Genomic DNA, 16,973 nt, shown 5'->3' with positions numbered 1-16,973 from the left:
GGTATGGGTTTTTTTTGTTTTTGTTTTTGTTTTGTTTTTGTTTTTTTGGTTTTTTTTTTTTTTTTTGCAGTACTGGGGATTGAACCCAGGGCCTTGTGCTTGCGAGGCAAACACTCTACCAACTGAGCTATATCCCCAACCACTTCAGTTGTTTTCATACAAAGAAGTCATAGATGGAAATGCTTTTATGTAAGGACCTGATTGAAAAACTGAAAACTATTCTCCACCTTTGTGTCTTAGTGATTGGGTGCTGACTACAGTTCTGTTGGTCAAATGTTATAATTGGATTTTTTTCTTTTAGTGTGACTAAAGAAATGGAGGCAGGGAAAGTCAGCAGGTTGTTTTAATCCTGTGATTCTAGGTTACTGACACAACTAACCCAGAGTTGTGAGAGTACTTGATTTAATGTTGAAATTTCAGTGCCCTGAAGTGTGTCTCGAATCAACTGGAGGAATGAACTTGAAATACTTGCTGAAGGGATAGGTGATGTAATTCAGGTGGTTAGGCAAAAACAAATTCAAATTCAGCCTAACCTAAGAAAAAAAGCAAGGAAAGTAATGAAATAAGCATACCAGGTGTTATCCTTTTTTAAAAATATTTTTAGTCATCATTGGACCTTTATTTATATGCAGTGGTGAGAATCAAACCCAGTGACTCACACATGCTAAGCAAGTGCTCTACCACTGCGCTACAACTCCAGCCCCCAGGTGTTACCTTTATTGCTTGATTCACACATGTTGTAAGGTCCTGGTCTACTTCTAAAATCAATGTCTTTAAAACTGCTATTTGTTATGTATACTATTTCTTATCTGCCTTTATCCACTTAGGTTCAGTAATATTGTTCATCCCCATAGTAAGGCATATTGATTCAATCTAAACTCTATTTTAAATAGAATTGTAGACTCTATTCTCTAAATGTAGTAAGACATACAGTCTAAGGTTGCCTCTTCGATTTAGTTAGATGTAATTAAATAACTCTTGAGGATATTGCTTATTATAATCATGTGCATTTAGTCCCAATTCCAAAACCAACAGTAAAACACTTGAATAGCTAGGCTATTTGTTGTACCCTAGGACACTACTGTGGGTTTTGACAGATACATCTAGTGGCAAGAAAACTATTCAGAGAAAGCATTTTAGGTTGAATGAATATTGTGATGTACTGAAGTGCAGGATGGAAAGCAAGTTGAATGTGTAAAAAAAACTGCTGCTCCATTAAAGAGCAAAGAATGGAGGATTTGAACTTGGCCCTGTGCATGTGACTCCTTTTGAACAGTTTATTTAGAAGTAATAAAGTTTAGAGCTGGGGACATGGCTCAGTAGTAGAGTGCTTGCCTAGCATGCATGAGGCCTTGGGTTCCATCCCCACAAAAATACTAATGTTGAAACTTCCTGAAACACGAAATTGTGAAATATAAGTTGCAACAAAATTTTCATGTTACTTACTATGATTTAAATACCATCTGTGGTCAGTAAATCTTGTTAAAGCTAATGGGTAGCAAGGATTGCCTCAAATTTAAATCTATAAACTATCAAAATTTCCTGTGGCTCCTTACTAAGAGATGAATAATGGCAATCCTCAATGCCTTCATTTTCTTTTCCCCTTTTGATTAGAAATGGTGAAATAGCACCAAAAGGATCTCAGAGTGGATTGTGTATGTGTATGTAAAGAGTTTTTCCATTCCCAGATCTTTGAGAGTTTTGAGATGAGAAGAATAAGTTGTCTTAAGTTTTCTGTGGCTTAAACATCTTTCTGCTATTGAGTGTCAACTCCCTTGGGATTGTCTAATATTTTCTTATGATCTTCAATCTCTAAGTGTGTTAAGACACTTAAAACCAACACCCCTGTAATCATAGCTACTCAGAAGAGAAGACTGAGGCAGGAAGATCACAAGTTCAAGCCAGCCTGGGCAACTTAGCAAGACCCTGTCTCAAAAAATAAAGGGGGGCGGGGGGCAGGGGTGAGCGGGGATGGGAATGTAGCTCAGTAAAGCACTTACCTAGCATGCATGAAGTTTGGTCCTCCGTACCTTAAAAAAAAAAAAAAAAAAAAAAATTAACACCAGTTTTCCTTTGACATTTTTAGCGAAACCTTGAAAGCCATTTGATATCCCCTGCTGAGATTCCAGGCCAGCCTGTCCCTAAGAACATCCTGCAGGTATGTTACAATCTTATACTGAGGACTCAGAGTCCTGAACAGTAGTTCTCTGAACTGGTTTTGTGTAGTGATCATCTATCTTTGGGCTTTAGAGAATGATATATGTTGCCTGACAATCAAGGATGTGATGTTGCTGCCTTTGGTAGTTCTGTTACTGCTGATCTCGAGAGGGGTTGGGGAGATGAGAGTAGCTTTAAAAGATAACAAAGTAAGCCCTTGTTTTCTGGCTTGCGAGTTTGTAATTTCTGTAGAAAAGAGTACCTAACCTGTAGTTGTAACTTAAATATTGCTAGCTGAACATTCAGAGTTATGTATTGCATGTATATGTGCCAAGTCCTTCCATGGAAGATTGAGGAGATTCATCATCTGGCTTCCAAAAATTAATTCATAATCCACAGCTTTTCACTAGAAGGAAGAACTAGGTTTATTCGCATGGATTTGTTTTTGGTTTTTCTTTGTTTTCCTATAGGAACTTCTGGGTCAACCAGTTCAGAGACCTGCTTCTTCCAATCTTCTGAGTGGCCTTATGGGGAGCTTAGAGCCTTCTGCATCTTTACTGGGCCAAAGAGCACCCTCTCCTCCCATATCACAAGTGTTCCAAACTCGAGCAGCCTCAGCAGACTACCTTCGCCCAAGAATACCATCACCAATTGGTAAGTGGTTTTTTGTTTTTGTTTTTGTGGTACTGGGGATTAAACCTTATACATGCTAGGCAAGTGTGCTACCACTGAGCTGCATCTCTAGTAACTACTATTAAACATAGACATCTCTCTCCCACTTACAAAAATGCAGATTATGCTTGTCCCTCGAGCTGGCAATTTTTCTTTCTTCCTTTTTCCCCCCCCCCCCCCCCAGTACTGGGGCTTGAACCCAGGGGTGCTTTACCACCCCTATCACTAGCTATAGCCCTTCTTAAATTTCTTATTTTGAAATAGAGTCTCACTAAATTGTCCAGGCTGACCTCAAATTTACAAACCTCCTTCCTAACCCTCCTGAGTCACTGGGAGTATAAGCATGTTCCACTGTGCCCAGTGTGGTAGTCTTTTTCATGTGTATTCTTTCTTTTTTTTTTTTTTTTTTTTTTTTTTTGTTGTAGATGGACACAATACCTTTATTTATTTTTATATGGTGCTGAGGATCAAACCCAGTACCTCACACATGTGAGGCAAGCGACAAGCACTCTATCACCAAGCTACAACCACAGCCATTCATGGGCATTCTTAGAGTTTTTCAAAAATTATGTAAATGTATTACATTTTTTGGAGGGAGGTGTAAGGATAAAGGTGGAAGACAGTTTGTTATCCAGCTGCCTTTCTAGATGACTATATTCATGTTGCTGGTTTTGTTTTTTTCTCAAAATTTAATTGTCCTTGATAAAGAAGTCAGTAGTGACTCCCTACCAAGTTATTGAAGTTAATAGGTATAATTCAACTGTGAAGTCTAGTGCCTAATTCAGAATGTGACTGAAAGAAGCTCTTCCAGAAAGCAGTCCTAGAAAAACATCCTAGGTTCCTGTAGTTCTGGAACCAGTGTAGGCTGCTGGCTAATCAAACCTTACGAGGCAAGTTTTGAAAACATCTATCTAATCTATCTATAGTCAGGGAGATAAAATTCTATGGAAAGAGTGTGACCCAAAGAGCAGTGGACTCTACTTTAGGTACCAGTTGACTTTGTGAGCATTGCCAAATTGCTGGTCGTGCTGGCTAAGTTTTTTGCCTTTGAGATATTGGCTCTGAAAGGAACAGTGGTAACTTATCAATGGGAAAGATGAATATACCAGCAGTTTGAGCGATGAAGAGCTCTGATTGAGGTTCCCATAGCCTACTCTTGTAGGATAGAGGAAGAAAGATAACTGTCAGGCTAGGGAAGTCAGTACTTCCCAAAAGAGATGGTACTCAGTAAGGCGCAGCTTGCTTTAGTGATTATACAGCCCTGATGTGTGAACACTTGCTTGACACTCATTGATTCTATAACTTTTCTCAACAGGTTTCACACCAGGACCACAGCAGCTACTTGGAGATCCATTCCAAGGCATGCGCAAGCCCATGAGCCCTGTCACAGCCCAGGTCAGACTGAGCTATTTCTCAAACCCAATCTGTTGCTTTCTTTTTCAACCCTATTGATTGTGGGGCGGAAAATTGAATTGCTTCTCTGAAGTGGTTTGGCAGCAATGAACTTTATTGTGAGTTTCATAGTGGTGCTATGTATTTTCAAATTCCATGAAGGCTAGAAAATTACTGAGTAATTAAACTAATACTTAAATTTGGAAGCATAATTTAGTCAAGTTTGCAATATCTACTTTTTCTCAATTGTTACTTAAATGTACCTTTCTAAGAGGAAAGAGAGAGACCCCTGTAGAATGTGCATTGATATATATATATATTTTTTTTTTATTTTGCTGATCCTTCACTGCCATTTCTGTTCAGCAGATGAGCCAGCTTGAATTGCAACAAGCAGCTTTGGAGGGGCTGGCCCTACCACATGACCTTGCAGTGCAGGCAGCAAACTTCTACCAGCCTGGTTTTAGCAAGCAACAGGTGGACAGAACCAGAGATGGATTCAGAAACAGGTAAATTACTAATCCAACCTGTAAGGATTTGGGTAATAATTTGTGATATAGTTTTCCTGTGATTAGTAAATTAGTTATCCATAGTACAGTTCTGTTGCACATGCTGATATGTTATACAACAAATAATAGGAATTCCATTCCACTCAAATGTTATCAGTATAAGAAATATGATTGAATTCTATCAAAGGGACATCTTGTTTTTATCCTGTATTGTTTTATTTATATTCTTGTTTTAGAAATTACCTTTTATGATTTCATTTTGCTAATAAGTTATATGGAAGAGATACCGAGACTGGGGATGTAGCTCAGTTGGCATAGTGCTTGCCTCACAAGCACAAAGTCCTGGTTCAATCCCCAGCACCACAAAAAAAAAGGGGGGGAGGTGGAGATACTGCCTGCCTGATTTACCTTACAATTTTGTTGAGTAAATACATTTAAAATCTTAAGGATGTTTCTGCCAGTTAAAGGATTTATTTTTATAGATGTAAGTAGCATAGGTCCTTATTTGAAGTCATACTTTTGAGATGGTAAAAAGCAAAAGTCTGCCTAACTTCCTTTCCCCACAGATCCCATGTTGTGTTATCACACTCTATCAATACAGGATCATTATATCAAGAGTTTTATTGGATAGAGCTGATGGGTTTGTTGATGAGAGCTGTTCATAAGTAATCACTGACTTCACTGTCCTTTTTGCTAGTTGCAACAAGTGGTAAAATGAAATGAACCATAAGTTTGGAAGAAATGGGAATAGAATAGCAATATTCTTTTTTATTGCAAAATACAAGAGATACAGAAAATTGCATAAAACAAATGTGCAGCTTATGATAAGTTAAACCCCCTGTTAATCACCGAGAAACCTTCCATGTGCCTATGCTTATTATACCTCTTTTCTCCCTCAGAAGTGACAGCTGTTTAGCCTTTAAAAGTAATCACTACTTTGCCAGGTGTGGTGACACCTTCCTGTAATCCCTGTGACTTGATAGGCTGAAGGATGATTGCAAATTCAAAGCCAGCCTGTTAGCAAGGTCCTTTCTCAATAAGGGTTGGGATGTAGGGTAAAATACCTCTGGGTTCAGAGTGGTGGGGGTTGGGGAGGAGTAACCACTACCTTAATATTTTGAATTTTGTCACCAAAATTTGCATCCTTGAACATCACAGTTTAGTCCTGTCCATACGATTATTGATTATTTAAAAGTATTTTTTGCCAGACATGGTGACACACTCCTGTAATCCCAGCGGCTCAGGAGGCTGAGGCAGGAGGACCGCAAGTTCAAAGCCAACCTCAGCAACTTAGTGAGGCCCTAAGCAATTGAGTCCAATCCCTGGAACAACAACAAAAAAAAGTATTTGTTCTGATATGATCTTGTTTATTTATTTATTGGTATTAGGGATTGAACCAGGGGCACTTAACCACTGAGCAACACATCCCCACCCTTTTTTTATATTTTATTTAGAGACGGTCTCACTGAGTTGCTTAGGGCTTCACTAAGTTGCTGAGACTGGCTTTGAACTCAAAATCCTCCTGCCTCAACCTCCCAAGCCACTTGAATTACAGGCAAGCACCACCTTGCCTGGCTTTCATGTGATTCTTAGTTACCTTATCAGTGCTTCAGTGTCTTACTTCAGCTGGTTTTTTCTGTCTTTATCAGAAGACATTACAACCCAGGAAAGTACCCTGGCATAAGTGTACTGAATCTACAGTGCTTGTCAGCCTAAACACAGAGCCCAGGATCTGTGTGCTAAACATGCATTCACCTGCTTTCTGTCTTTAGCATAATGTGGTTCCTTAGCATTCACTGACATGATTTGTGATTTTCAAAGTGCTTTTAACAAAGTTTTATTTGATCTTTGAATCACCCCTGAGATTTAGATGAGGGTGAATAACTGCATTTTATAGATACTGAAACTTAGTTGAAACAGTTGTAGGAAGTCATTTTGTTTTTGTCTATCTCCCTGCTCTTTCTACTTCGCAGTACAAGGTGACCTCCATGAGACTAGACTTTTTGTCTGTTTTGTTTACTACTGTATTACCAGCACTTTTAACAGGGTCTAGTGCTCAAATCTGTTTACCAGAATAAATAACTGATGATTGTGTAGAACCCCCAGATTTAGATTCCCCTGTAGTCACTTGGAATACCACTGCTGTGTGCCCAAATTGTCAGACAGCCTCAGTGTGGCAGCAGTGGGGCTTACCTGGTACTAATTGGAAAGAAGCCACAAGTTTAGGATTCCATCTGCTTATGAGTCCAAACTTCCAAAATGATTGATTATACTTGGGCTTTTAACTTCATGGCACAAGGTTTGACATGGCTAAAATGCAGTGAAGCAGCCAATGAGTTCACATAATTTTCTCTTCTCAACCTGCTTCTGTCTGTATCAACACCATTTCCAATTTTCTTCAAAGAAACAACGAATGGAATAACTGGGATAAGAGGCAAATCTGTTCTTTTTTCTTTATTTGGAAGGCCTGAGACTAATCTTAAGAGACAATGAATAGAATAACTGGGATAAGAGGCAAATCTGTTCTTTTTTCTTTATTTGGAAGGCCTGAGACTAATCTTAGTGTAAAACAGGAATAGTGGGGCATGCAGTATGTAACTGGGTCCTAAAATACTTGGAACTCTTATTTGATTTGAATCAGTGTCACAGCATCAGTTGTATGCCAGCTACTGTGCTAATGTTGCTCCCTGCCCTCTAGAGCACACCCAACACATAGAGTGAAAGCCTCCCTAGCCACACACTGGTAGCAAACTCTGCCCTGGCTTGGATAACCCTACCATGCCCAAGGACTTCCCAAATCCCTGTACCTGTTCTAACTACCTGAACTACTATACTGTTCTCTCTCTCTAGATTCTCATGGTTTATACCTAGTTTAAGATGAAGTTTTTGTTGTTGTTCTTATTGTTTTGTGGTTTTGGGGGTTTTTGTTTTGTTTGTACTAGGGATTGAACCTATTGGGTTTGGGGTTTTGTTGTTGTTGTTGTTGTGTTTTTGTTCTTGTTTTGCGGTGCTGGGGATTGAACCCAGGACCTTGTGCTTGTAAGGCAAGCACTCTACCAACTGAGCTATATCCCCAGCCCGAGCTTTTTATTTTTTGAGACAGGGTCTCTTAAGTTGCTTAGGGTCTTATTAAGTTGCTGAGGCTGGCTTCAAACTTGCAATCCTCCTTTCCCAGGTCACTTGGATTACAGGTGTGTGCCACCATACCTGGCTTAATATGCCAGTTTTTTCCCCCAAGAAGCAGAGTCCTCAGAGTTTTCTGTCATTTTGTTTTCCAGCTATACTTCGTTGGCATCTAATAATTTGTCCTAGGTTATTGACTCTTGCACTAGACGGTTCTTGCGAGGACCAGGCCATGTTTCGTTAAGTTTTTGTCTTTCCTTAGAACTTGGCATGTGCTTTTGCATACGTTAGGTACAAATTGAATGCTTAGGAAATTCACTTGAATTAAGGAAAGTGATGTTAAATTCCTGGGCTGGTCTTGAGTGTTAAATGGTTTTAGAACTTAAGAGTTTGAGCAGCTAAGAGCTTACACTGAAAATTGGTTTGTTCACAGGCAACAGCGAGTGACCAAGTCACCAGCACCCATGCACCGAGGGAATTCCTCTTCCCCAGCCCCTGCTGCTTCCATCACAAGCATGGTCAGTAACTACTGACTGTGAATGACTTTTTAGACTTCTCTGGTTGTGCCTATGTTGTAAATGTATGCCCCAAAGTGTCCTTGAATGCTTTTCCACAAGAATACTGATCTAATAGTCTTTCATACCTGTCTCTCTGTGTGTAGAACAGTAGGATTTATTCAAGTGATAGGAGACAGAGTTCCCGCAGGGTGAGAAAGGACCCAATGGGGGTTTCCCTCATACTTGCCTTTTTATTAGATCTTCCCCTAGTCAGGCACAGTCTAACTCAGGTTTCTAGTGAAGCCCCTATATTGGGGAAAGTATATTCCAGCAGATAGATGAGCATGAGCCAAAGGACACAGATGACATAGTATGTTCAAACGAATATCTCATATGGGGAGGCAAGAGGAAAAGGTGAGGTGAGGTGGGCAGAGGTAACAAGTCAGATCATGGTGAATACATTGTATGTGCTGGGAGTTTGCAAACCATTCAGGCCTCAATGATAGGAACTAAGGCTGGGACAGAATGGTTTGTTTATTTGTAGTGGCAAATATAGTTTTACAACTGACTGGCATTTCATTCCCCATAAACTTTTATCACCTAGTCAAAGTTGATAGATAAGGGTTAAGAAGAACTATCACTGTGTCCTTTAGGATTTCACATGGGTCTTTTTTTTTTTTTTTTTTTTTCTTTTTTTAATATTTTTTATACCTTTATTTATTTAGTAGGGTTTTGTTTTGTTTTGTTTATGTAGTGCTGGGGCTCTGACCCAGTGTCTCACACTTGCTAGGCAAGCGCTCTACCACTGAACCACAACCCCAGCCCTCCACACGGGTCTTTGCACCAAACACCTTGAAGGCAAGGTCTAGAAGAAGTTTTTCTATTTATAAGTTATGCACTGTCTCCTCACATCAATGATTTGGGGTTGTTTAATAAGAAAAGACATATGCATAATAAAATAGCGAAGAGATTGGAAAAAATGACCCCAAGTAATGAATCCTAGTGACTGAAGACACTATTTAAATAATTGTGAATTCTCTGGTAGCCAAGTGAAGAAGAGAAACATTAGGAGCATGGATTATTTGGATTTTAACATTGTCATTGAAATGTCCTTTCCCAAATGGAAGAGTAAGCTACTGCTTTTTTTTAACTTCTGCCCATGCTTTTCCCATCTTCCCAGGCCTAATCCTGGGCTGGGGAAATGTGTGAAGCAGAGGCAGGTGCCCATCATCACGGAATTGTGAGCAAGTGTGATGAAGATCTTAGGACACCACCTATTTGCCTCTTTTGTTTTTTTTCCTCCAGTAGCTACAGATGAATATTGGAGTTGGTCTCTGCCACCATGTGGGCAATATAGGGTCTCTTTCTTGTTGATTAAGTTGGCCAATTAAGCCTGCCTTTATTAGAGAGGGGAACTTAAAGCATGCTGATGCCAACTGCTTTTCTCTGCAGCTTTCTCCTTCCTTCACCCCTACCTCAGTAATCCGGAAGATGTACGAGAGCAAAGAGAAAAGCAAGGAGGAGCTAGCATCTGGAAAAGCTGTTCCCGTTGACAGTAAAGAGGATACTCAGAAGGCTACTGAAGGTACTATAGAGTTGTTGGGTTTACTACTCAAGAAAGAATGTGTCAGAAAGAACATGGGCCTGAGTGCTGAACAACCTGACCTGTGCCTCTGTAAAGCCCTGGGCTCAACCCCTTGCTACTCTGGACTATAGTTTTATGTCTGTGAGAAGGGTTGGACCGATTCACAGTTGCTTGCTTACTCATAATTCCAGCCAACATAAGAGTGGTGTATGGGTTTGTTTTTGTTTTTGTTTTTGTTTTTTTTGCGGTGCTAGGGATTGAACCCGGGCCTTGGGCTTGCGAGGCAAGCACTCTACCAACTGAGGTTACATCCCCAGCCCAAGAGTGTGTGAACGCTGATTTAAACAATGACTAATGCTAGGAATATAGCTCAGTTGGTAGAATGCGTGCCTCCCATGCACAAGGCCCTGGGTTTCAATCCCAAAAAGAATGACTAAAACTGCGCGCTCCATGGTGTGTTCCTATAATCCCAGTGACTTGGGAGGATGAGGGAGGAGGATTGTAGGTTCGAGGCCAGCCTCAGCAACTTAGTGAGGCCCTAAGCAACTTAGCAAGGACCCTGTCTCAAAGTAGAAAATAAAAGGGGTTAGGGATGTGGCTCAGTAGTTGAGTACCCCTGGGTTCAATCCCTGGTACCAAAAAAAATTAGTCTTCAAATTTGAATGAATAATTCATTTGGCATATTACTCTAGTTCTAGTTCTGCTTCTGAAAGTTTTTCTCCAGTGTGTGGATACCAAAGTATCTAATAAAATCTGTGAGATGGGTGCAGCATATAGACAAGAGAGCCTTTCAGAAGCATATAGAAAATGTGCAAGAGGCTGGGATCATGGAGGACATGGTGGTAGATATGACAGATTCAAATGATAAGAGTTTACAAAGGTATTAAGTATTGGTCTGAGAACTTTTTGCTTATTTGAGAAGGCTTCTTGTGGGGGAGGTGGGAATATAATGGAAGTCCTATTGGTCCTATTAGGATAATTTAGATTCTTCGAGCAGACTGTAATTGTTTAACTTTCTGCTATGGATTTGGATAATATTATACTTGATTTTATCCTCAGGCTATAAAAAGCATGTTAATCACAAGCATCTGACAATGATGAGACTAGCCTCCATAAAGGTCCAAGCCACAGCCATGAGGGTAGAAGAGGATGGGATGCCCAATTAAGTTGAACCACCAGGCCTAATATACCAGTCATTTGCCAATAGCTGTCTTGGATTGGGAGGAGTATAAGAATACAGCTATGGGCTCCCTGTCCCCACTACTGGGAATTAAACCAAGGTGTTACTCTAACCACTAAGCTATATCCCCTTTTTTTTTTTTTTTTTTTTTAAGTATTTTTTTTCTATTGTTGATAGACCTTCATTTATTTATATGTGGTGCTGAGAATTGTAACCCAGTGCCTCACATGTACTTGGCAAGTGCTCTCCCACTGAGCCACAACCCTAGCCCCCCCCACTCATTTTTTAAGACACTGGTCTTGCCAAGTTGCTAATGCTGACCTTGGATTTGCAATCCTGCTTCAGCCTTCCAAGTATCTGGAACTGTAGGCATGTACCACCATGCCAGGCAAGACACAGACTTAAGAGACATTTATAACTTCAGAGATTTTGGTTTGGGGAGTTTATCAAAACTTTGTAGGCTGACAGATATAGCTCAGTGGTACAGAGCTTTCCTAAAATACACAATACCCTGGATTTGAATCCCAACACCAACAAAACAAAAGCACAGTAACAATGACAAAGCTTTGTTCCAGCAAGAAGTTGAAAAACTTGGGGTCTAGTCCTGGCTCTTTCCGTAACTACTCCTATGGCATTGACTCACGGTTCCTCTTCTGGGCCTATTTATAAGGCAAATGATAGCCCCTACCATGCAGTCTTCTACATTTGTCAAGGAATCAAATAAGAATTGAGATTTACTGGACTTTTGGGAGGCCAAAATATTTGGAAAAGGTTTGCCAGTACCAAAATATTCTCTTTTGAATCCTTACAGAGAACTTGCTGTCATCTAACTCCATTCCCAGTGCTGATCGAGACTCTTCTATGACAAATCCTAAATTGTCAACGTTACAGCCATCTTCATGTTCCACCCCACTATCCCAGACAAACCGATACACCAAAGAACAAGATTACCGACCTAAAGCAACTGGAAGAAAAACACCCACCTTGGCATCCCCAGTTCCAGGAACACCTTTTCTCCGCCCTGTCCACCAAGTTCCCCTTGTTCCCCATGTCCCTATTGTTCGGCCTGCTCATCAGCTTCACCCAGGATTGGTCCAGAGGATGCTGGCCCAGGGAGTACATCCACAGCATCTTCCAAGTTTGTTGCAAGCTGGTGAGTTTCTAATTTGGTTTGGGTATTTGCTGACCTGGCATGACATTTGCTAATACTGAATGAACTATGGGAGATTTTCATCCCTAGAAAGATGTTACTAAAGTCTTCAATGTAACTGGTGGGCAGTGGGAGCAATCCAATCCATCTCTGTCCTTTAAACAACCAAGCATCGTCCTTTTTTTAGGTATCAAGGAATTGAATCCAAGAGCATTTGGCCACATCCCCAGCACTCACTCCCCACTCTCCCTCCGCCCCTCCCCCCCCCTTTATTTTTTTGAGACAGTCTCACTAAGTTACTTAAGAGCCTTGCTGAGTTGTTGAGTCTGGCTTTGAGCCTGTGGTTTTCCTCCCTCAGCCTCCCAAGTTCACCAGGATTAGGGTGCACCACCACCACCATGCCCAGCCTTTTAAAAAAAATTTTTTTCTTAAGTTATAGATGGACAGAATACTTTTATTTTTTAAGTGGTGCTGAACATCAAACCCAGTGCCTCACATGTGCTAGACGTACTAGGCAAGCACTCTAGCACTAAGCCACAACCACAGCCCCTAAAAATTATCTTTTATAGACAGTGAATGACAAAGAATGCTGATAGCTTAAGCATTCTTCATTCTTTGTTTTTAAAAAAACTTACAAATCAGCCGAACTATACAAACTTGAAATTTCTAGGTACATTAAGACTGCTTTTCTAAAGTTTCTTCTTTCTGCCCAACAGGTGTGCTTCCTCCTGGGATAGATCTGTCTCATTTACAGGGAATATCTGGCCCAATCCTGGGTCAGCCTTTTTACCCTTTACCAGCTGCTAGTCACCCTCTCCTAAACCCTCGTCCTGGGACACCTTTGCATCTGGCAATGATGCAGCAGCAGCTACAGCGCTCAGGTAGGTTCAGTAGTGGGGCCACTTGATGAGCTGATCGGGATTGAAGCTTTTAAAACCAGTTTCCAGTGAAGGAGATGAATTAACATGACACCATTCCTTAACTTGACCTAGCAAGATTGCATCAGTAAGGTATAACTAGCGAAGGTGAAGTAAACCAAACCAATCTCTGTGGGCTTTGGGATTACTGCTCCTGCCCAGGACAGTGGGAGAACAAAGTGTGCCCAGGTTTTCTTTGTCCACTACCTCTTAGAAGGATAAGACTCTTTTCAATAATTGTTCCGCATATGACCTGCCCAAGGTACTCTCACCAGGTAATGTTAGTCCTTATGTGATGCAGCTGCTTGCCTTGGAAGTAGTCTTACCATCCAGGGTGGTTTTTCAATATTTATGGCTTCAGTATAACTTAGCTCTCCAAGGTACCATCTTCTAATACTGTTGCCATCTTGAATAGTTTTCTGAAGAAACTCTAGAATTCTCTGGTATACTTTTATTTGAAGTTTTATGGATAGGGTTTGAGCAAAACAGCCTAACAAAGAACTACTTTCCCCACTTCTTATCTTCATAGTTCTGCATCCTCCAGGCTCTGGTTCCCAGGCAGCAGCAGTCAGCGTTCAGACGACCCCTCAGAACATGCCCAGCAGGTCAGGCCTGCCCCAAATGCACTCTCAGCTGGAGCATCGCCCCAGCCAAAGGAGCAGCTCTCCTGTGGGTCTTGCCAAATGGTTTGGCTCAGATGTGCTACAGCAGCCCCTGCCCTCCATGCCTGCCAAAGTCATCAGTGTAGATGAACTGGAATACCGACAATGAGCAGGACAGGCAGGCTTACCTATGCCTGGACTTTTGGTGGCACCCTGCTCAGGACTTTTGCTTCCTCATCTCGGTTGGTTTATTGGCTTTTACTTTGGAGCACTCTGGGTGAAGCTGTTTAGGGGACCCACGCACCTGGTGTGGTATGCATTATGAGAGAAGGATCTTAACCAATCGAGTGGAGTCTACGTAGTCTGAATACAGGATGCACAGTGTCGTCAATCCTGGAAACAGTCTTTTTTTGTAAGATATGTGAATGAAGTGTTGGTGTCTTCACCAAGAGGTGGCACCTAAGGGTTCTGAGGAAATAAATGTATAGGCCCTTATGTACAGACCTGTGTATAAACAACTTTTGTACATACATATAGAATAGCTTTTTTGAACTTATACAGCTGTACATAAAAGTAGCTGGTATTAGTTAAACCTGTGTCAACATTTGGATTTTTTTTTTTTTCACTTGTACATTTGGGACTTTTTTTTTTTTTTTGGTTGATTAAAGTTGCATATACTATGTGTGTGAATGAAGTGAATGACATTGTTGTATTTATTTCCTCCCTGAATTCTTTGTTTCTAACAGCTGAGCCAAGAGGCTCAGGTTCTTTGAAGGACCTAGTTTTTTCTTTTAAACTCATGGAATGAAACTCTTATCTCAATTTAGGAGGAAAGAAGCTTAAATCTTCTTGAGTCTTGACCCTGTAATAGCAGTAGCCTTATGGCTAATATCAGGATATTAATATTGGGTGATTTTCAAAATTAAGTTCACCTAAAATAATTTGTTTATTGGGGAATCATGTATATATGGTAGTTTATCCCAGACATTTGCTGGGCCATCCTGTTTATTCAACTCAGCTCTGATTTAATCCATTGAAGTCTAATTTCTCCATACTGAACTTTCCTCAAGGCCTGGGGATGTAACCCAGTGGTAAAGTGCTTGCCTAGCAGGTGTGAGGCCCTGGGTTCCATCCCTAGTACCACCAAAAAGAAAAAAAGTTTCCTTCCATTTCATCTGGTTAAGTTAGGCAGCTGAACTATTCTAACTAAGGGCACTTAATTATACTAAGGTAGGTCAAGGAAAAACATGAATATATAATAGACTAGGAAATTCAAACATTGCTATGAAAGGCAAACCACCAGTATTGCAGATCATGAGAAAATCTTTGGCTGCAGGAATTTATGTTCCTTCTCAGCCAAGTATCCCTAATACAAACCTCAATCCCACTTCTAGAGCTGCCAAATAGAAGCCCAAAGAAGACAGAAGGGAAAAGTAGGCTAATGCTCTCTCCTCGAGGACCTTGGGGCCACAAATCAAAGGAAGGGAAAGGTGCTTAACAATGTCAAAGCCTAGTCAAAGCACATCCTTCTCAACTTGAACTGGATTTTGGTAACCCCTCCCCAGTATCCTGGGTGTGCTAAATGCTTGAAGTGACTTTTGGCACAAGGATTCCCCAAAAGCCAATATGCTATGGCAGGAGAGCAAACCTTGTGGAAATCCCACAGTTCAGAAAGCCAGTGTTTCCCTGCTGCACTGGGGTAGGCTCTGGATCACAACCTCTATCATGAATACACCAGTGACACGAAGGTCTACATTCTGAAAAGTGACTAGCAGCTGAGGCCAAAAGAGATTTATGTCCTAGGTTCAGGGACTGAGTCCAAGCTCTAGAAAGACCATCATTAGAGCTGGGCATGGTGGCGCATGCCTGTAATCCCAGTGTCTCAGGAAGCTGAAGTGGGAAAATCATAAGTTCAAAGCAGCCTCGGCAACTTATCCAGGCCCTTGGCAATTTAGAGAGACCCTATCTCTAAAATACAAAAAGGCTGGGGATGTGGCTCAGCGGTTAAGTGCCCTGAGTTCAATCCATGGTACCAAAAGACCATAGGCAACAGGAGGAACAAAAGGCTGACTGTACAGGTAATCCCACATCCTCATCCCTTACAACCTCCTACAAGTCTCTAGCACATATACAAAATCAAATGCCTTCCTTACATGTTCTGCTTTCTGATTTTCTTAGGAACTATATTCTTATCCCTGTGGTCCATGCTGAAATAATTTTGACTTCTTCCAAAGAGCAAGTCAGTTACCAAGTTGAGATTTCTCCTGTGGACCTATGTGCCCATACCTATCCCACCTATGTTCTCACTAACCCACCACACCAAGACTATGGCCAACTGCCTTCATATAACCAGAGCAATCCATTTAAATTTCCTTATTCCCAGCCCTAAACTTCTGATTATGCCTTTAGTACCCTCTCAAGTAATCCTGATGCCGACCAACCCTTCTAATGTAATCTCCACCTGCACACATGAAGTGTATATACAAAACTTAGATCACATTGTTTGCCCACTTGCACTGTTCATCCTGCCTTCATGCCTTCACCCAGGTTATGAGATTGAGGCCAGGACTGCCACAGAAGGCTGGGCTTTGGAAAAGGAGGCATCTAGTGACTCAGCTGGCAGCACAGTTCAGCTCAACATTGATGATGTACAGGTGTGCTCTGACTAGGACAGACAGGGAGGCCAGAAAAGGAAAGCGTCCAGTGATAACAGGAGTCAACATTCACTGAGTACTTCTATGCCAGTTATGATGCTAAGCAATTTCACAAGTACTATTTTCCTTAACCACCACCACCACCTTAGAAAGTGCCATTAATATCCCCGTTACATGAGAAAACAGGTTTACAAAGGCTGAGCAATTTTTCCAGGGTTCCACAACTAATTAGAGGTAGATCTGCATGTCAAACCCAAATGTGCCTGATCAACTGCATCTCCCAAAATGGGCCAGCCTAGCAGAAAATTATCAGTTAACTTAGTCCTTTCCTTCTCCAGTATCATTTGGAAAAGACTTTAAAAGGACTGAAGCCTGTATCTAGTCAGAAGGATCTTCCATCATTAACCATCAAATGTTAAGTGTCACATTTTTATCATTTCACATTCAAGACCAAGCCATCAAGTATTTCTGCAGCTACCTTATTGTGCACACCTTGCTCATTCAGCCTATTCCAAAACAAATCTGACAACACACAAAC

At 41.0% G+C, this 16,973-nt stretch overlaps 1 protein-coding gene and 1 long non-coding RNA gene across 2 annotated transcripts in view; one reads left to right on the top strand and one right to left on the bottom strand.

Moving 5' to 3' along the window:
* Positions 1 to 14,471, top strand: part of EIF4ENIF1 (eukaryotic translation initiation factor 4E nuclear import factor 1) — a 53,013-nt gene extending 38,542 nt beyond the window's left edge. Inside the window, 9 exon segments of the mRNA XM_079149764.1 lie at positions 2,087 to 2,158; positions 2,628 to 2,811; positions 4,145 to 4,224; positions 4,588 to 4,727; positions 8,284 to 8,368; positions 9,800 to 9,932; positions 11,924 to 12,265; positions 12,979 to 13,143; positions 13,709 to 14,471. Coding sequence (XP_079005890.1) covers positions 2,087 to 2,158; positions 2,628 to 2,811; positions 4,145 to 4,224; positions 4,588 to 4,727; positions 8,284 to 8,368; positions 9,800 to 9,932; positions 11,924 to 12,265; positions 12,979 to 13,143; positions 13,709 to 13,950 — 1,443 coding nt within the window. The 3' untranslated portion in view covers positions 13,951 to 14,471.
* LOC306667287 lies at positions 5,476 to 7,637 on the bottom strand. Its single transcript, XR_013765491.1, has 2 exons — positions 7,282 to 7,637; positions 5,476 to 7,200 (listed from the first exon to the last, which is right to left on the bottom strand). It is a non-coding gene; the product is annotated as an uncharacterized lncRNA (long non-coding RNA).
* Positions 14,472 to 16,973: the final 2,502 nt, after the last annotated feature.

The sequence above is a fragment of the Sciurus vulgaris genome, assembly GCF_902686455.1.
Source record: "Sciurus vulgaris genome assembly, chromosome: 8".
NCBI lineage: Eukaryota > Metazoa > Chordata > Mammalia > Rodentia > Sciuridae > Sciurus > Sciurus vulgaris.
The sequence above is the reverse complement of the archived record's forward strand: the minus strand, read 5'-3'. Positions and strand labels throughout refer to the sequence as shown.